The 21,655-nt window shown below is 37.6% G+C and overlaps 2 protein-coding genes across 2 annotated transcripts; one reads left to right on the top strand and one right to left on the bottom strand.

Moving 5' to 3' along the window:
• Positions 1-144: 144 nt before the first annotated feature.
• On the top strand, positions 145-9,954 carry LOC126812118 (serine/threonine-protein kinase 40). Its single transcript, XM_050538369.2, has 9 exons — positions 145-239; positions 1,104-1,385; positions 3,344-3,429; positions 3,733-3,867; positions 4,180-4,416; positions 5,944-6,112; positions 6,746-6,890; positions 7,427-7,546; positions 8,540-9,954. Exons 2-9 carry the CDS (start codon positions 1,190-1,192, stop codon positions 8,814-8,816), a joined length of 1,365 nt encoding a protein of 454 aa, XP_050394326.1. The 5' UTR covers positions 145-239; positions 1,104-1,189; the 3' UTR covers positions 8,817-9,954.
• Positions 9,955-12,610: 2,656 nt separating this feature from the next.
• On the bottom strand, positions 12,611-14,020 carry LOC126812120 (mitochondrial fission regulator 2). Its single transcript, XM_050538372.2, has one exon. It carries the CDS (start codon positions 13,857-13,859, stop codon positions 12,696-12,698), a length of 1,164 nt encoding a protein of 387 aa, XP_050394329.1. The 5' UTR covers positions 13,860-14,020; the 3' UTR covers positions 12,611-12,695.
• Positions 14,021-21,655: the final 7,635 nt, after the last annotated feature.

The raw sequence follows: 21,655 nt of genomic DNA, 5'->3' as shown, positions 1-21,655 counted from the left end.
AAATAATAATGAAATCAATTTCCAGTGATCAATTTCTACATTTAAATAATTATTTCGGAATCATCTTTATTAACGTGCGAAATATACCACCAAGGCGAAAACAAAACTCAAAATCGCCCAGAAAATACGACTTTTATTTTACGACAATCGCAAAAGATATCGTAATTTTGGACTCTTTTAACCTCTACACAAAAGAGTGAAGAAAAACAAAATAAGCAAGTGTCGTGATAAAAAGCAAGGTAAAGTATCAATAAAACATGGGGTCTTTAAAAGAAATATGGTGTATTCTGATTGCTATGTGGAGAAGAGTCGTGCAGTGTGGGTTTTAAGTGTCGATCATATGATGGGTAGTTCGTAATCTTAATGATGATCTAGACCGATGGCGATATTGAATAATTTTTACTCGAGATCAGATGTCAAAACATTCCGATATTTCAATAGATCTTCAGAATATTTTTACAAATTATTGTTGTGTATTAGCTATTGTATTTCAGTTAAATATAATATGTAACAGTCATTGCCTGAGTAGAGCGAAGCTGATGTGATTGTTGTCAAATATAAAACCTTCATAATTAAGTTTTCCAAAAATGATACGAAAAATGTTAAATAATTTCGTTTCTCCAAAATTGATTTAATTTAAATCTAAATGGTTATGATTAATCCTGTTCAAATAAAAAATAAAAAAAAGCCCAAAAAGTGGGAGAATTATTTTCATTGACATCAAAAATATGTTATGTCACTTATTAGACTCGTCTAGAAATAATTCTGAGATGCGTAATTTTCATATGTATAAGGACAGACAGTAACAATGAGAGTCTAGCCTCTATCAGACATTGTTACTAATTATAAAGTAACGATACTGTACATGTATCTAGCAAAATATTTTCTCAAAATGCCAACATAGTCACATCCTTGCTGGACAAAATGGACATTTCTATCACTTATCACATATTATCATTGGGTGTACCGCCAACTGGGGCTACTTTGAGCAGTGGGGAAACTTTGAATATTTTTCAATATATTGTTTGAGCATTGTATATTTTCTATATATTTGTTCATATCATATAAATAATGCTTACTTTAAGACTTTACATCCCTTTCAGAGATCGTTGTTGTGAAATAATAAAATGGTGTTAATCCATTGATTAAAAAAAGAAGAAATGCATACTAAGTAAACAAATAACTCAAGATGAAGAGACGTACTTTGTCCTCGGATGGAAATGCCCCAACAACATCACGTAAAATTCCCCGTCTTGAAACCTCCAGCTCAGCATCCAGGGATCAAAGTGCTTCCTCTTCTTCATCAAATGAGAGCAACAAACAGAGCTTACATGATTTAAAGAAATTATCAGGAGGATTAAAAAAGGCTGGACCATATTTATTAGGTAGGTGAACTTCTGTACACTGTATATTATACACCAATCTGATTAAAATATACATCTATTTTTTGGGGGGGGGGGGGTGGATGGCCGAATGGTTAGCACACGCTGTATCATACGGTCTGTCATTGAGTCAACTGGCGGGGTTTCGATTCCCCGGTTGTACGTGACAAGGAGTAGGGTCGCCTGTCCAACCTCGTGGGTTTTTTCCGGGTCCTCCGGTTTCCTCCCACTGCTAAAGACCCCTATGTGCAAGCGAATTATTGAAATAAAAAAATTAAACCATATGTTAGTCCCGAAATGACCTAGTTTGTGTCGAGTGGACGTTAAACCCCATTTCTCTCTCTCTCTCTATTTTTTGTTTCATTTTTTTTTTATGCTTTCGATGGCCTACACTACATGAAGATCTGACCGGTTGTAGTAGAAGGTCGGATCAGGGGTCGTACGAGCGGCTTTTGACCCTATGACGTCAGACATTGATTAATCAATCAGCGTTGACGTTTCTAGTGGTTTACCCACAGTTCTGTGCATCACACTCCAAGAACCCGCCTTAACAGACCGTTTCGTTGGCTAATCCCTCACATCATCCAGTATGCGGGTTATATAACAACTCTTCCAGATCCGAGTGTAGTAAAGGCGAGTAAAACAAAAAAAAAATGAAACGAAATAGGATCTGTGTTTTAATCAGATTATATATATATATATATACAAGCCTTGAAACAAGGTACTTAACACAAATTATGACTTTGTCAGGTGTGACTGAATGGTTTAAGGTAAATATACAGTGTATATATATGTAATTATTATAGTAAATGTAATTAAGGGTATGTTAGTCTCGCAAAGACCAAAGTGTTTAATTGTCCTAGTGGTTTGGATTGCCATATAGTTTAACCCATTAAGCTTGACGTTTTTAAAACGTTAACTACCCCCTATTGTGTATTGTGTAATTAATTTGACGAAGAACTATTTACTATAAAATAAAACCAAGTACGAACAATCCAAACCATTAGACAAAATTCGAAGTCCTAAAAAAAAACGGTATAGTGTAATAAGGCAAAATAGTGTAATCAGCATATGGACTGTTCACCGTGTACAAAATACACGACAAACAGTGGTAACAGGTGTCCGGAAAGGTAAGCTTACCCTGCCTGGCGCCACAGCCACCATAGCTGCATCCAAACTATTAGGCGAAATCTCGGTAAAATAGCGTGATTGGCCAATGAACTATCGGTATGCAAAATGCACGTGATGAACAGTGTTAACGATGTAGTAGACAGACATTATCAGGGAGATAGTATACGCGTCAATTAAATGTATCTAGAATAATAGCCGAGAGAGACATATTATATTTACCAATCAAGTCAATATGACGGCCATAAGACTTTTAAAATGTTTTAATAAGTTTAGTTCGCAAGTATCCCTGTAGTTGAAGCTTAGATGACAAATGCCTCGATCTACTTAAAAAATCAGAATAAAATGAACAAGCTCTCGCGTAACGAATTAGTTGAGACATGTTCTAAGAATAGGTTGGGGAAAATACCTCCAAGGCATTATATTACGCCCCCTACACAAGGTGAGTGGCAGTTGTCCAGGACATAATATAACGTCCTACACATGCTGCGATCGTGGGGGAATTCCCAAGGGATTCCCGCAAGTGACGGGTTAATGAGTGTGCTTTAGATCATAAGATCTAAAGTCGAGTGGCATGGTTTCGATTCCCCGCTTGTATGTGACAAGGAGTGGGTTGCCAGTCCAACCTTGTGTAGCTAATAACCCCCACGCATAAGAAACTTATTGAAATAAAATTGAACCATGTGTTTGTCCCTAAATTACCTAGTTTGTGTCAAGTGGACGTTATACCCCATTTTTCTCTCGCTCTCTCTCTCTCTCTCTCTCTCTCCAAACTTGTCAACCTGTCAAAATAAAAATAAGACTGTAGTTTTAATGTATTTATGTTTTTATAGGTCCTAGATTAGGCTCATCACCAGTAAGGAGTATAGTTCAATGTCTAGCACGAAGAGAAGGAAGAGATGAATTCTTTACAATAAAAGTGAGTTACTCATGTTCATATTAAATAACTATAGAGCAAGATTCATTTCCACCATTAAAATAATGTGACAAAGGAACAATCAAATTTGGTGTGCGCATTGTATCATAAGGTCTGTCATTGGGTTAACTGGTGTGGTTTCGATTCCCTGGTTGTATGTGACAAGGTCCAACCTCGCGTGTTTTCTCCAGGTCCTCTGGTTTCCTCCCACTGCTAAAGACCCCTACCACAAGTGATTGATTGTAATAAAATTGAACCACATGTTAGTCCCGAGTTTACATTAAACCCTCCCCCTCTGTTTTGTAGATTTTGACAATGGAGAAACCTGAGAAAGAAAGTCAAGATGATCGTCAGGGAAAGATGTTGATGCACACAGAATATTCTCTACTTTCACTTTTACATTCCCAACCTGGTGTTGTTCATCATCATGGTTTATTTAAGGTAACACAGAATATTCTCTACTTTCACTTTATTTAAGGTAGTACAATATGTATGGTAAATGGACAGTAAGTAATGACAAATACATTATGAAAAATCGACCCTCCCACAATGAAGTATAGGAATCCCTCGGCGAATACAAATTTTTGAAGTAAATTTTTGATAGATTAATTAGTTTGAATATGTTTTTAGTCCAAATATATCATCAAATCACACAGTATGTACGTGGGACAGTATCTTTAAGAAGACAAACTCAAAATCAATTTTTTTTGAATCAATGTTTTCTACTTCTCTCATATTTTGATTTATTTTTAGGATGAAGCCTTAGAAGAAAAAGAGGTTGCAGACAATAGCCGACAGACAGCACCTACTGGGCGTATTCGTAGTCGATTATGTCTAGTATTAGACTGTTTAATTCCACATGATTTTTCTTCTAAAACTAACGAGCTAGTAAACTTACAACATTATGTTATAAAAGAAAAGAAATTAACAGAAAAAGATGCCATTTTAATATTTACAGATATTGTTCAAGTTGTTAATAGCTTACATCAGGTATATTACTTATTTTATTCTTCTCATAACTAGAGATATGGACAGGTGTTATCAATGTAACCCAGGTATCATTTAATCTTGTGTATCTAGCTCATTGTCAAAATTGAATGGTCAGCTTTAAACTGGACAGAAGTACAAATTAAACGATTTATGGTGATTTTAAACAGTTTTTAAGAATTTTCAAACAAAGATTGGATATTAAACGAATGTGAAAGAAATTGGTGCTAGATACACAAGATTAAATGATACTTGGATTACAATGTATACACAAGGCAGTATATGTTTAGAAATGTGCCAATTTGATATACCCTGAAAGTTTCAAGCTGAAACTCTTCAAATTCAAGCAAGGAGGTGGAACTAAACTATAATAATTTGATATGCAAGTTGACTGAGACTAACTCTAGTGATCAGATCAAATGCAGATTTTACTATTTCCCCAATTCGATGGTGGTTTCCTCTTGTCAATGATGCAGGATGGAGGGCATGACAAGGACAGCTGTCTAGTCATTCGGATGGTACAAAAAACCAAGGTCCCATGTACACATTGGCGTGCACATAAAAGATCCCTTGGCAGTTGGAATTCAATATAAGAGTAGGCCGTAGCGCCGCTGTCCGGGCAAAATTTCCCTCATAGCACACTGTATGGCATATGCCAGTCTTCATTAGCCCAGTTTAGGAGCAGAACAGTAGGACGTTAAACCCCATTTCATTTCATTTCCAATTCGATGGCCTAAACTGTCAGGGGGGGTGGATGGCTGAATGGTTATTGCGAGTGCTGTATCATAAGGACTTTCATTGAGTCAACTGGCGTGGTCTAGATTCCCCGAGTGTACTTGACAAGGAGTAGGGTCGCCTGTTCAACCTTGTGGGGTTTTTTCTGGGTCCTCCGGTTTCCGCCCATTGCTAAAGACCCCTATGCGCAAGCCAATTATAGAAATAAAATTGAACCATATGTTAGTCCCGAAATGACCTAGTTTGTGTCAAGTGGACGTTAAACCCCATTTCTCTCTCTCTCTCTCTCTCTCTCTCCTAAACAGTCACTGGGTCATGCTAGTTAATTTAAGGAGAGCAGGGACGAAGCATGATGGGCGAACATATACATACTCATTATTAATAAATAACACAAATGTTGATATGAAATGCAAAATGACATTATGAAAACATCATATGAGAATGCAAACTTAAATTACAAATTTAAATTATAATTTTACAAATTATTGCCAGGATCTCATGTTTTCTGAGTGAGTTTGGCTGAATGAAAATAATAAGGATATTGTTTTTCAGTTTGGGAGGACCTGACAAGGACAGCTGTCTAGTCGTTCAGATGGGACGAAAAACCGAGATCCCGTATATACATTGGCATGCACGTTGAAGATTTCTTATTCGATATAAGTGTAGGCCATAGTACCACTGTCTGTGCAAATTTTATAGCACACTGTATGGCATATGCCCGTCTTCATTATCCCAGTCGACACAGAACATTAGGATGTTTAACCCCATTTCATTTCAGTTGTTTTTTAATTTCAGAAGAATATTGTCCATCGTGATTTAAAACTGGGTAATATGGTATTAAACAAGGAGACGCGAAGAATTACAATAACTAATTTCTGTCTGGGAAAACATCTTGTATCAGAAAATGATTTATTAAAAGATCAGCGAGGAAGTCCAGCGTACATCAGTCCTGATGTTCTTAGTGGTACGTTATAAAACCATGGAACTTTTATTAGTTATTAGTCGAGGGGGGGTGGATGGCTGAATCGTTAGCATGTGAGTGCTGTATCATAAGGTCTGTCATTGAGTTAACTGCCGTGGTTTCAATCCCACTGCTAAAGACCCCTACACGCAAGCGAATTATTGAAATAAAATTGAACCATATTGCTAGTCCCGAAATGACCTAGTTTGTGTGGATTGGATGTTAAACCTCTCTCTCTCTCTCTCTCTCTCTCTCTCTCTCTTTTTTATGGGTCATGATGAGTGCTGCGTGGCTGCAGTCACGATACAATACAATACGTTTTGCGATTCGGGATCCATGATACGATTCAGATCGCGATTTATAACCAGGTCAGTATTTACCAACACAACAGCAGGATAAATGAATAATTGATATTTTTATGGCGGGAAATTTTAGTCCTGCTAAAGTCAAAGAAATAAAATTGTTTTATATCACGATATTCATATGAATCAAAACAATTTAAGGATGATTAATGATTATTAAGGAAATCGTAAAAAATCATATTTTACAGATTATCTATTTTGTTAACCATTATAGCGCCAACTGTCATCTCTTTATCAAATCTTACCTAATACCCTTTTAATGAATTTTTTTCAGGTAAACCTTATTTGGGTAAACCAAGTGATATGTGGGCTCTTGGTGTCGTTCTGTTCACCATGATCTATGGGCAGTTTCCATTTTATGACAGTGTACCACAAGAACTCTTCCGTAAAATCAAATCTGCTGAATTCACCATTCCAAAGTAAGAAATTGAATTTCATAGACTTGAAAATATTAGCATTTTTCAGTCAAGATCTCATTTTTCATGGTTTAATTATCCACATGAACACAAATTGATTATTTAACATTTAATTAATAAAACCTAAAATAGTTCATCATGATTTTCCGGCGTGGTTTCCCAATGTCAATGGTGCAGGATGGAGGGCCAGACAAGGACAGCTGTCTCATTGTTTGATGGGGTCGAAAGATCCCTTGGCAGCTGGAAATCGATATAAGAGTAGGCCGCAGCGCCACTGTCCAGGCAAAATTTCCCTCATAGCACACTGTATGGTGTATGCTCGTCTTCGTTAGCCCAATTGAAGTAGAACATTAGGACGTTAAACCCCATTTCATTTCATTTTAGAGATTCAATTTTGACAATATTGTAGTTTGCAAGGGATTCAAATTCTATTAAATTCTGCATACTTTGAGAATAGATCTCTGCCCGAAGTGGCTGCCAAATCCCGGTCATTGTGTCGAGTGGATGTTAAACCCCATTTCATTTCATTTGTATTACAGTGATGGTCGTGTATCGGAGAATACAATATCAGTTGTCCGTAAATTATTGGTACTGGATCCACAGACACGGATGACAGCAAGTGAAGTTTTAGATGCCATGGGAAGTGTTCTTGCTACATGGTATGATTTTATCTTTAATTTGTTAACATTACCTAGTCCCGAAATGACCTAATCTGTGTCGAGTGGACATTAAACCCCATTTCTCTCTCTCTCTGTTTACATTTAATCTTCATAATACAGGTGCATAAACACCTTGATTGGATTCATTGGATTCAGTCGGCCCATAAAAAAGATTTTATCCAACAATGTTTATATTGTCTGCAGAAGATCCCAAAGTTGCAAATTATTCAATTCATCATAATTATTTTTGTTGAAGATGCATTATGTAAGAGCTAAATCTGCCTGTTGCAGGTCTTTATTTTTGCTTCAAATGTTATATAAATTATTAATTAGACATATATGCACATGACAGTCCTATAATCAAATCTCTATACGATCGGATGGCCGAGATTTAAATGGATTAGAACACCCACAAGATTTTAAAATTTAATGATAAAATGGATAATCGAGACTTAGTCTCGTTTGTCAAGTACTATTGCTACGAGAATAAACAATTTGAGTTTCATATTCAAACACTCATGGGGGGGGGGGGATGTCCGAATGGTTAGCATGTGCGCGCTGTATCATGAGGCCTGTCATTGAGTTAACTGGCGTGGTTTCAAATCTCCGGTTGTATGTGACAAGGAGTAGGGTTGTCTGCCCAACCTCGTGGGTTTTCTCTGGGTCTTCCGGTTTCCTCCCACTGCTAAAGACCCCCCTACGCGCAAGCGAATTATTGAAATAAAATTGAACCATATGTTAGTCCCAAAATGACCTAGTTTGTGTCGAGTGGATGTTAAACCCCATTTCTCTCTCTCTCTCAAACACTCATAACTTTACTCAGAATAAAGTAATTTGAATAAATGTCTATTTAATAATTTATATAAAACATTTGGGGCCAAAATGATCTGCAATAAGCAGATTTAGCTCCTACATAATGCATCTTTAATATGAAGCTGTTACATAATGCATCTTTAATATAATTAAACAAACAAGTCTCTCTTTTATTTGTAGGAGAGTGATGTCTTGCCCGAATAATTTACAAGTCGTACCAGATGTTGATAATGACAGGAAAGAAAAAATTAAAAATCAGAACAAAACAAGTGACCTGGAAAAAAAATTACAAGAACTTCTCTCCGATGCTGACACAGAAACAAAAATAGTTCCTAAAGGACCAATACAACGAAGGAGAACAAACATGCATCCTCCAATCAAAAGGCTTCTTACAGATGCCCGACCCCTGACCACGGAAGAGCGAGAAGCCCATCGTCATATTCTTCCACCTGATTGAGGATGATAAAACAAATTCGGAAACTTGGATAAAATCATGTTCATGTCCATTCTAACTAATCGTATTGTCATTTAGAAATCAGTTTTAAGTGTTACTAGTATTATGGATTGATACACCTTAATTGATCGTTTGCATTTTATGTCGATAGGTGGGTGTTGGATGGCCAAATGGTTAGAGCATGCGCGTTGACGTTGTATCATAAGATCTGTCATTAAGTCAACTACCATGGTTTCGATTCCCTGGTTGTACGTGACAAGAAGTCGGATCGCCTTTACAACTTCGTGGGTTTTCTCTGGGTCCTCCGATTTCCTCCCAGTGCTAAAGACCCCTACGCACAAGCAAAATATATTGATATAAAATTAAACCATGTTAGGCCCGAAATTACCTAGCTTGTGTCGAGTGGACGGTTAACCCAATTTCTCTCTCTTAGATAATGATAAGAGGATACCTGTCGAAACATCATGCTTATAGAATAAAGCCTGTGATTGTTTTCCATAAAAATTGTGTTAATATGTTTCTCAATCACTGAATGCCACTTAAAGATGTTCTTAATTGTTTTAATTCTTTGCAACCTGAACTAAAATTATGATGTATTTTAAGACAACTAAATGCTAAAATCAGGTTATACTCAATTTCTGATCAAATGGACATAAAGGATAATTTTCTACATGTAATTACCAGATAGATTGATTTGCACCTTGATTTTATATAGTTGAAATTTACTTAACACTAGATAATGATGAATAACATGTAAGTAAAAAATACACTGGTTGGAATTGCCCTTTAACGTGGCTAAATCTATTTGTTAAGGCCAGCTCAATTTTTGTCAATGTTGTTGAGATGTAAATAAGGTTAGGGCACGTGATTGTTGGCGAGATTAGGGTAATCATTGGGGCTTGGTCCAGGGTTAGCGCTAGCCCTGTTTACATCTGACCTATGACGAAAAATTGAGCTGGCCTTATCATTTAGCACCAACCCTTTAACGTGGATATGTTAAATTGAAGACTAAGGGGAGATAAGCATGTACATGTAATAATATTAAAAACCTTTTATCATATTAAAATGTTATGTAGTTGAGGTATATTTTGGTTGTCAGATTTTATGTATAAAGTATGTTTTGTTGAAAATTAAAAATATATTTACATGTATTTAACTTGTATTTGTCTGTCCCCTGACCAACTGTTTATATAATACATCTTTCTTAAATCTTTGCTGGGGATTCACAGTGGCTGAGTGAGTAAAACGTTGACTCACTAACCTGGAGATCCGGTGTTCCATCCCTGCGTTGGCTGAGAAAGCTCATCAGGATTTTTTCCGCATGGTTTACCCTTGTTTGTGGTGCAGGACAGAGGTCCTGGCAAGGGACAATGTATATTCGTTTGGTTGGGACGGAAAACTGAGGTCCTGTGTACACATTGGCGTGCACATAAAAGATCCCTTGAAGTTGGAATTCAAAATAGAGTTAGTCTCTATCATCTGGATGCGTTGTCAACATTTGAGAAAATTAGGTCATTGGCTAGATTATCTGGTCTTTTACATTATCATGAACAAAGTCTAAGGGAGGTAACCGGGGAATCCAGAGAAAACCCATGAGGTTGAACAATCAACCCTACTCCTACTCGAAACCACGCCACTTGACTCAATGACAGACCTTATCATCCTACAAACATGCGTTAACCATTCGGCCACCCTAACCCCCTTAGCGTGTACAGGTGAAAAAACCCTTGGCAGTTGGAATTCAATTAAGAGTAGGCGGAAATGCCACTGTCTGGACACTGTGTATGCCCATCACCATCAGCCCAACCCCCTATGTAATAGAGAGAGAGAAATGGAGTTTAACATCCACTCGACACAAACTAGGTCATTTCGGGACTAACATTACATATGGTTCAATTTTATTTCAATACTTCGCTTGCACATGGGGGTCTTAAGCAGTGGGAGGAAACCAGAGGACCCGGAGAAAACCCACAAGGTTGGACAGACGACCCTACTCCTTGTCACGAACACAGAGAGAGAAATGGGGTTTAACGTCCACTCGACACAAAGTCATTTCGGGACTAACATATGGTTTAATTTTTTTATTTCACTAATTCGCTTGCGTAGGGGTCTTTAGCAGTGGGAGGAAACTGGAGGACCCGGAGAAAACCCACAAGGTTGGACAGGCTTGTCACGTACAACCAGGGAATCAAAACCACACCAGTTGACTCAATGACAGACCTTATGACGCACACACACTCTAACCATTGGCCATCTACCCCTCTCCTATGTAATGATCTAAAGCACTTGGGCATCACGGTGGCTAAGTGAGTAAGATGCTGCCTCGCTAGTCTTCAGGTCGGGTGTTCGTTCCTGCATTGGCCGAGAAAGTTCATCTAGATTTTACGGTGTGGTTCCCCCTTGTCAATGATGCATAAGACAAAATACTGAGATCCCGTGTACACACTGGCGTGCACGTAAAAGATCCCTCTACAGTTGGAATTCGATATAAGAGTAGGCTGTAGTGCCGCTGTCAGGACAAAATTTCCCTCATAGCAGACTGTATGGCGTATGACCGTCTTCATTAGCCCAGTTCAAAGCAGAACAGTAGGACCTTAAACTCATATCTAATTCCAACTGTCAAGGGATCTTTTACGTAGAAGCCAATGTGTACACGGGACCTTGGTTTTTCGTCCCATCCGAACAACTAGACAGCTGTACTTGTCAGGCCCTCCGGCCTGCATCACTAACAAGGGAGAACCACGCCGGAAAATCTGAATGAACTTTTTGGCCAATGCAGAGATCGAACACCCGACCTCCAGGCTAGCAAGCCAGCGTCTTACCCACTTAGCCACCATGATCCCCTCTTAAAGACTGGAAGGCAGCAGGGGTACTGAGTAGTATGTATGATGATGACAATACATATATAAAAAAAGAACTAAAACCTCAGAAGGAGAATATTGTTAGCATTTTTAAACAATATAAAAATACAAATTGTTATTATTTTGTATTGTAATATCACAAAGAAAGACAAGGAAACATAAGGAGTAGTAGGCTATGTACAAAAATGTTTTATGCAAATCATATTTTTTTCTGAACTTTCATGAACATGTAGCTCCTCAATCAATTTATAACTTTAATAATTAAGAATGTGAATCATTTATTGTAAGAAATACTTTTTTATATTGTCATTGCTGTCACCTGTAACTGTTTATGTATAACAATCAATTTGTAACTTAAAAATTGAGTAACTACACAGCCCATGTAGTTTCTCTCGAAATGTCTGAAGACCTGAAAGTTAAAAGTTACTCAGATTGATTGAGTTTTGCTAAAGCACTGTGATGCTTCTTGGTTCCATATTTTTCTTAATTTCAAAGTATCGTAAAACTATTTTTGAAATTATTTAAAGATGTTTTACATACGAATTAGGTAAAGAGCCAGCCGTTCTAACTATGATCGTAAAAAAATAGATATATTAAAAATTGTATTTTACGATTTTAGGTACAATTTTATGGATACACTGTTACTGAATTTATATCTATGCAACACTTTGACGATGTTACTTAATACTGCTCTCGTCTTTGTCAAGCAAATGTATATTTTAAGGCCACTCATTTGAGTAAGAACTAAAACTGGACGAGGACAATTTAATCTCTCTCCTCCCCCCCCCCCCCCAAGTACATGTACCATACATGTAGGTACAACGTTTATGTAGATTAGTTTCACTGCCACTCGGTTACGACTCAGATCGACACACGAATGCAACGGGAACCCTGGCCCTGGGTTCTACAGTCACAGTCAACTGAACAGCTTCTGTCAGCTAACGAAATCTTTAACAACTGTGTTTTCTTGAATTAAAATAATGTTTTGCACAAATTAACAAAAGTCAAGAGTAAGCTTAAATTAATTAAAAGAAGAATCAGGAGAAACTTCTTCAACTGTGTTTAACGAAAGTCTTTTCTTTACACTCTTTAAAACCACACCAAATTTGTTCTTTTCGCTTGAAGTTGGGTGATCTTGTTCTGGACTTGTATTTTCCTTGTCTGATTCAGGTGTATGAATCTGACAAGATATTCTTCTTTTCAAAGATTTTGCTATCATCGCATGGAGATCATTTTCTGAGTTTGCCGGTGGTTCGCGAATGGGAGTGCCACCTGGCGATCTTTTCACTGAGCGTAATTTAATGTTACCCATATCTTTTAATATTTCCGTCATGTCAAAGGGTTTGTTGGATTTATTTGCATTGTTGCCATTCTTATCACAAGCAGTTGGTTCAGATAATCCATTTATCCCTTGTTTCAACATGTCACCCAGGCTCTTACCACCAGTAGCCATGTTTTTACCAAATTTCAATGGCTGCTGCGGAAGTCTGATTGCTGGAGGAGGAGGGGGAGGAGGTGCAGGTGGTGCTGCAGTCGATGTTACAGTTGTGGGTGGTACACGACATACTGGAGAAGATGTTGACATTTTGGTAGCTGCTGCACCCTGTTGTTGAGCAACCATTAAAAGATTTATCTGCTTACGAAGATTGGCCAACTCGTCCCTCATCTCCAGCATAATACTTGTTTCCGTAGTCGATGATTCTACAGAAGGCAGGATAAAATCTCTCTGACTCTGGTATCCATCACCTATAAAAGGAGTGGGTGTTGAAGTAGCGATGCGTGACGATATGGAAAAATCAATGTCATCTCCAGTTGTTCGCATCACTGAATCTTTTCCAATTATGTCTTTTCGGCGACACACTTGAATAACATTATCACAAACTGATTCTTCTAACCAAATAATTTCATTGTCAGTAGTTGACGCAAAAGAATCACCTTCAGTTTCAGAAAGAAAACTATCATCAAATCTATAAGTGTCATTATTGCCTACCATATGGCATTTTAGCCTAATACGCATGGCCGGTTGTAAGGGCAATATCGTCCCCAAACAACGAACTAAATTTCGTTTATGGATTGTTGTCAATTGGGTTGATGAAAAAACATTTTCTAAAATTCGAGTGACATCAAATCCAAAACGCTGGCACACTAAGAATAATAGGTTGGAAACATCTTCAACTATATCCATTTTTTCTTTAGGTGGTCTTTAAAAACGTTATGCCATTTTCAGATTTCTGGAATATTTTAGTAAACTATAATTAGTTAATTCAATAACAACATGCTGATCGTTTGACTTCCCGCTTGTGGAATTGAATATTTGACTTTATCTTCCGCGGCCCAAAAAAGAGTACAAGAAGGGAGATAACTCTCGTGAATCGTCAGACCGCTATTATTATTTTTTTACTTAGATTAATTTCACAATCCCAATTCAGAACAATATTTTATTCTCTGAATAGAAAGCACTTCTTTTTATCAAAACTAAATTCTAACATTATGTCCTTTCTACTCCTTGGAAAATCATAGCAGAATAATTATTTTGTATAAGGTTATTGTATAGCATCCATGGTCTTTGCCCCTCTTCATTCTTGACAATACTGGTCTAACCTTTTCATTTGAAAACCTATTCGACCCACCGAGTATTATAGCCACAAGTGTCGCAGCCTTTGTCTACTTCTCTTTTCTTAGGAGAGACATCTGTTAAATATGCATGATATTTTATTTTCTTTTATGTGCGCACGCTTTGTTTTGTATTTTGATATATTATGTACCCTGTATGTGGGTCTTATACTGTCGAGTTATGTGATTTAATACTTTGTACATTTTGTTCCATATGCAGGTTTCATACTGTTTATTTATGAGTGCTCTAAATTTATGTCCGTCCATATTTTTGTATCCGTCCATTTTTTTGCACCTGTATATTTTGTATATTGTATGTTGTCCTCAAGGGAGGTTCCGATGCAATATTGTGTGTCTTGTGTAATAATTGTCATATCGTTATAATTTTTATGTACACGTTTATATTGTATGCTGTCCTAAATGGATGTTTCGATGCAATAAAATCTTATCTTATCTTATCTTATCTTAGCCCCGTCGGTGCATAGAATCACGGATCAAGAAAACAAGATTCTGCAGAGTTTTTTCCCAAAGGAGAAAGAATTAGATTTGAAGTTGAAGTAAGTAAAAAAGGAAGACAGTTGACAAGGGTTAAACCTAAATTCTAAACAGTATATGTCCTTTCTACAACAGAGCAGACGAATTATTCTTGTACCGCAGTTTCAAAGACGCGCCCTTTGTATTCAAAATAGTCGTCTGTCAATTGATTTATTATTATGATTAGATGATTTATCCACCGGATATTTCCTGGTACTTTATATAACTTTGCTACCAATCAGAATCCTGGATTTGTTCCAGGGTTATCCGATCTTTGACCTTGTGTTCCAACATCTGACCAATCAGATACCGATCGGAAAAGATACCAAATGCTTCAACTGCATTCGAACCATTTTAGTGACATTTGTATCGTCGAATGGTAGACTCAGGCAGTAACTAGGGGAGAGCGGGGGGGGGGGTGTAAAAAGTTTCGCCCCCCCCCCCCCTTTGAAAAAATTGTCAACCATAGATATACTTGGTCCGTCAAATTTATCGCACTCATGAGAACACTTTAAACTATCGCTGAGTTATTGTCTTTCAACATAAAGGGACAATAACACTCTTGCTGGCTTGACAGCTCCAGAAAATAAAAAATAGCCTTATTCTAAGTACTAGATGTGTTAGTGTCTTACCTGTTGTGTAAATTATCCATTAAATCCTATTTTACTTGTCCAGAGGGCTCAAAAATATTTTTGAATCCAAGTCACATTTGAAACACTTTACGTCAGGCTTTTCAAATCATTTAGTTGAATTTTTCCATTTTTTTGAATTAGGTGTGTTAAGATGAAATTTGTATCATCAATTAATTGGAATATTGTAAAATAGTACAATTTGTTGACCAGAATAAAGACTGGGACATATTATTCAGTTACAACAAGAGTGGTATTGAGCCTTTAAAGGAAGGTCATCTTCAGAAGTTAGATGTAATCAAATAAAGTGTTCAAAAATAAATCAAATAAATTAAATAAATAACTAAATGTTTTCTTTGTGCCCTAGTACGGGCAGACCTGAAATGCACAAAAAAATCTCGTTTACCGACAGCCGTGCCGCTCATCATGGGTGATCACCGAAGGCGCGGAATTTGCAGCGTATATAGGGTTCAACCCAAGATTTTTTTTTAAAATTGAACGGCCGTAAATGCGTTAATGCCCGAAAAATGTCGCACAGATATAGGCGCGGAATTTGCAGCGTATATAGGGTTCAACCCAAGATTTTTTTTTAAAATTGAACGGCCGTAAATGCGTTAATGCCCGAAAAATGTCGCACAGATATAGACTGTCCGACATTTCATTTGTTTTAAAATGAAATGAAATGAGATGAAATGAAATGGAGTTTAACGTCCTACTGTTCTTCTCCGACTGGGCTAATGAAAACGGGCATTCTCCATACAGTGTGCTTCGCGGGACATTTTTACCGATCAGCGGCACTATGGCCTACTCTTATATCGAATTGCAACTGCCAGGGGATCTTTTACGTGCATGCCAATGTATACATGGGATCTCGGTTTCTCGTCCCATCCGAATGACTAGACAGCTGTCCTTGTCAGGTCCTCCGTCCTGCACCACTGACAAGGGGAAACCACGTCGGAAAATTGCAATGAACTTTCTCGGCCAGTGCAGGGATCGAATTTATTTATCATTATTTTTTAAATTCACGTGCATTCAAGACGATGTCTGCAGCCCCCCCCCATCATTCAGCACCACCGCCTGTCTAGGAAAAAATAATTCATGTCTAATTCATAAATTCAAACGACATGAAATTATTATATCGATCCTTATTTGAAATTCATGCACAGTTGATTATTGGCTGCTTCTGTGAAACACTATATAATATAAACATTGCTAGTGAAGGGATTTTGATAAATTTTAAAATATAAATTTATTATCACTTGCCAATTATGAAAGGGGGAGGGTGGTCTACATGAAAAAAATACCGAATTTGTAAAACAACACTTTTTTATCAGAAAAGTGCTACAGTCGTGTGCTTTATCCTTTATTAGGCTGTTAGGTGGAAGGGTTTTGTGGGAAAAATTCCCGGAAAGATGATTTGTTGTTTTTCTGTTGGTCTGTAGTACTCCAGAAAAAAAGTCTCCGTGAATCGGCCTTGGGGGAAAAATCCGACCTCTCTGAAATTGCTAAATCGCTTTTATTTTGGACCTAGAAATTGACACAAATTGGTCGCAAAGCATAAAATAATGTAATAAATCAATTAAGTTCGGCGAAATACGCCAGAAGTCTCAATCGAATGGCAATCTCTAGCATTTGGTTATTCCAGTCTACACCGATAGTATTTTTTGCGCATGCTCTCCTGATAAGAATATGCTGTCATCGTTTCACATGGTGGAATATGTCTAGCCTCGTTCTTCGAGTTTCTTGTTGTTATCAGGGGCGTGCTGGCCCCTTCGGGGCCCGTGCGTCGCCGAAAGCGACCCGCGTGCCGAGTATCATATTTTCCAAATTTATGCTGCTATTTTGACTATAAGACATACTACTGTACTACACAAGACACTCATGACAGGTCTGCTTAATATAATGCTATACAATGTATTTCTATCCAAATAATAAATTGCATCTTATACATATCGAGGCATGAATACATGTATCAAAGACCATTTCACCTTAAGGTGACAGACATTTGCACGTCAGCATAATATATTTTACTAATCGTTGTGTATGTATGATTTTTCGCGTGCGCACTCTCAATTTTTTGAGGGGATTCTGCGTGAAAATTAGAGCTCTCAGGGGGGCCCGCTTATACGGGTGGACTTATTGTTTAATGGGGGCCTGGGAGGACACCGTCCTCCTAAACTCCCTGCAAGCACGCCCCTGGTTGTTATAAATGGTGCTGAGACGCATTATGGTACACGATTCGTAAACCAATGGTAAAATGTTTATTTTGTCTTAAATATTGGATATCAGACTCCCATCTTTTCCCGGTAAGATCACCACATCAATGTTGATTTAATTTGATAAATAATACGTGTTTTCAATGTCGAAGACTTTGGATGATAATGAGTTAGAGACTTAGCTACTTTAATACCAGTGTATTATAAATATCCTGCTAAGAATCCACAGCATTGACGTATCAGATCAAACAAATGTTTCATATTTTGCCAGAGCGGCCGGGTTTGATGTTTTGCCAGAGCGGGTATACCGAAGATTGGATTTGATATTCGACCTAAAACTTTCACTTTCGTTGAAACCGAAAGTAATATGTTCTAGGAGCGGATTTTGAGGATAATGACATATATTTGAGGTGAAATGGAGGGAGGGGGTGGGGATATGAATGTGGATGAACAAGATCTGTGTGCATTGTGTAAAGAACGGTTGCTGGAAGGCGATGATGTATCTAAAGTGTACGAAAAGGGAGAGGGAGAAATGGGGTTTAACGTCCACTCGACACAAACTAGGTCATTTCGGGATTAACAAAAAGGGATTCAAAAAGCTAACAGAATGTAGTAAACTGAGAAAGGATGACACGGTGAGTTTTTGTGTAGAAAACCCTGTTCAAATGCGTGTTCACAGTGTTTGTAGGAAAGATTATGCGAACCCCAGTGCTATTAAAAGGGTCAAGATTGAGGATGATTTAGCATCTGTCGCCGTAGAGCAGAGCCCCAACAAATACCGATAGATCATGGAATGAATAGGTTCTTATCTTTATGTTTCTGGCTAGAAGATGATAGCAAGCCAGAGCTTTTCACAGTTGGGAATTTTTATAACAAGATGGTTTTGCTTGCCGGCGACCAAAATGTGTATACAAAAAAGAGATTTCGTGGAAAACTCCAGGAACATTACGGTGGCCATGTGTTTTTTGCACAAATCGGTAGCCAGTCCCAAGATGTGTTATGTTTCGCGATATGGCGAGTTACATTTTGCACTATCTATCCGTCTTCCAGCCGCTAGGTCTGTGGTGTCAGTTTTAACATAATTTTCCAAAGACTTTTGAACATCGCGAATGGTATCTTGCTTCATTTGCTGCTAAAGATAGGCACCCTTCTACTCGCCATTTCACGTCTTTGCACCAAGCGTCGTGCCGTTGATTATAACACTGGTTCAGAATAGATATTTAGAACAATACGGTATTAAGGCATTTTCGGATACCAAAACTAAAAAGTCCTGTAAATAAATTTTCCCCAGGGCCAATTCATGGGGACTTTTTTTCTGGAGTAATGTTCGTGTTTACTCTCTTTAAGGCCTTGTAGCTTATTGATTATCGCTGTGGTCTTGATCCACAAATTACCCACAGTTTATCTCCCTTTTAGTATTACAACTTCCGGTGCTTTTCTAGAAAACTTCCTCGTGTAAAAATCATAAACAAACTGAACTAAACAGTAAAGGTGAACTTTCCTACATGAATTCACCGAGAAAAACAAATTAAACAAGGACAATTATGATGTGAAGGACACAGTATTTATTTATGCCAGTGACAATACCTGCATTATTATGTTCAGTGAATTTCATATCCATAATTACTTTTTTAGTGTATTTCTCTAAATGTGTAAACTGTGTTGTGTACTTACTAGTGTAGAACTAATTTGAACAAAATTAAACTATACGTCTTGAAATCTCGCTTTTCTCTCACGAATAGAAAGTTTTTCTCGACTTACAGACACAGTAGGGATACTCGCTTTTACTGTTTACGTTTACTATTTACATGTATTACCCTTTTTTACACATACGAACGTACTAAAATGTCAGATCATAACTCAAACCGTCACTTGATATCGCCGTCAATATTATCAACTCAAGGTAGTAATAAGACACAAAGTAGGCCTAGTACTCCTTCATACCATACACGTAGTGAAAGCCACAGTAGCCACTCTCTGAAAGTTAAAGCCGAGATGGCACGATTAAAGGCACAACATACTCTCAAGAATGCTGAATTAGCCAGAAAGGCAGCAGACCTTGAGGCTGACCGTGCAAAGGAAAGGGCTTGGCAGGCTGTGGAAATTGCTAATCTAGAAGCTGACATCTATCAAGATATTCTTAACAAAGAACAATGTTTACGTGATTACCACAAACCACCGTCAGTACCAGAAAACCGTCATACCTCAGATGTACATGTAGGCCAGTGGGTTATTAATCAGGATTTCAACTCCAACCAAACAACAACATTGGAAACACATAATGTTAAATCTCAAGATGGTCATCATCACATGGAAACACAGCACAGTCTCAATCCGTTTATAAGTAGTACTCCACTGAGACAGCCACCAAGAAATACAGAGTTTTCGACAAATCCATTTTTGCAAAACATAAACAATAACAATGTGCAAGAACCACCACAATTTGAAATGAATCCTTTTGCAGCACCTTGTGAACCTATTACATGTCACAATAATAGTGATTATGCCACACCACAGGGCTATATACAGAACCATGAATCTACTAGTGGGCCTATAGATGCGTGGATAGACCAACTTGTACCCGGTCAAGAAACTGTCATACCACATAACACATTGACAAATACTACTGATCAATTAACACAAACACTTATTAAACTTGAAAGTGAGCGTGATCTACCTAAAGTAGACTTACCAATATTTTCTGGTTCACCTATGTCATGGCCTAAGTTCATAGAACAAGTACACTCGCAGATCCATTGTAGACTCGGAATAAATGATACTCGCAGGATGGACCTATTACTTTCACATCTTAAAGTTGAGGCTAAGTCACACATCCAGGGACTTGGTTACAGTGGTAGGAATTATGCATTAGCCTTACAAGAATTAAAGTCTGCTTTTGGACATCGTGTTAAAGTAGCCAGAGCCGTATTAGACAAAATTATAAGCGGACCGCAGATAGCACGGAACGACCCAGCTGCGTTACAACATTTTTACGTTTCTGTAAGAGACAGCATAACTACACTTCGTCAGATGAACTACATGTCGGACATAATGAGTAGTGAAATATTATTAAAGTGTATCAAAAGACTTCCAACTGATAAAATTAATAGCTGGAACGAATTCTCAAAACGAATTGTGAAATTACGTGATCCCACACTAATTGACATGCAGGATTGGCTATATGAGCGCGTTAATGCGGATATGAATCCATACGCAGCCACGTACACAAAACAAGAATCTAATCAAAATAAACACAGATCATATTCACATGATCATTCAGTTAAATACAAAACTTTGAACAACATGGCTAAGAAACCTGCCCCAGTTACGACCAGTACTACGAGTAAGCGAAATTCTACAAGCCAAAGTCTATCATCGTCTGATAACCGTGTGTCAGCACCAAACGCTACAAGTACCAATGCTACTGCCAGAAATAAATGTGTATTATGTGCAGAGTTACATTACCTATACAGATGTCCAGTTTACATCAATAAGTCTGTACTAGAGAGACGCAAACTTGTTGAAGATAATAAGTTTTGTGATTAAAGGGAACTCACAAACCGGATACATGTTTTTCTGAAATCTTATGTCGTGAGCCCAATTGTCAACAAAAGCATCACACTACATTACATTTAAACAAATCTAGTGATCATACTACGCCAAAATCACAGATTATGTATAAGATGCAGTCAAAGTCATCACGAGTCTGTTTCCAAGTAGTCAGAGTACTAATATACGGCCCAAATGGACAATGTGTTAAAACGTACGCCCTTCAAGACACAGCTAGCGAAATAACGATCATACGGGAGGAACTGGGTCAAGAATTAGGACTTAAAGGTAAACGCAAGTTGCTAACTATTCAGACTATCAATGGTGAAACATCACAACAATCATCTACGGTATCATTCTCGCTCAAATCAGCTGATGATGCGCTTGGTAGTCTAATTAAGGTAAATGAGGCCTGGATGGTTTCAACTGATATATTTAAA

Source organism: Patella vulgata, chromosome 2 (assembly GCF_932274485.2).
Source record: "Patella vulgata chromosome 2, xgPatVulg1.2, whole genome shotgun sequence".
In the NCBI taxonomy this organism is placed as follows: Eukaryota; Metazoa; Mollusca; class Gastropoda; family Patellidae; genus Patella; species Patella vulgata.
Note: the sequence above shows the minus strand (reverse complement) of the source record. Positions and strands in the feature narration are given on the sequence as shown.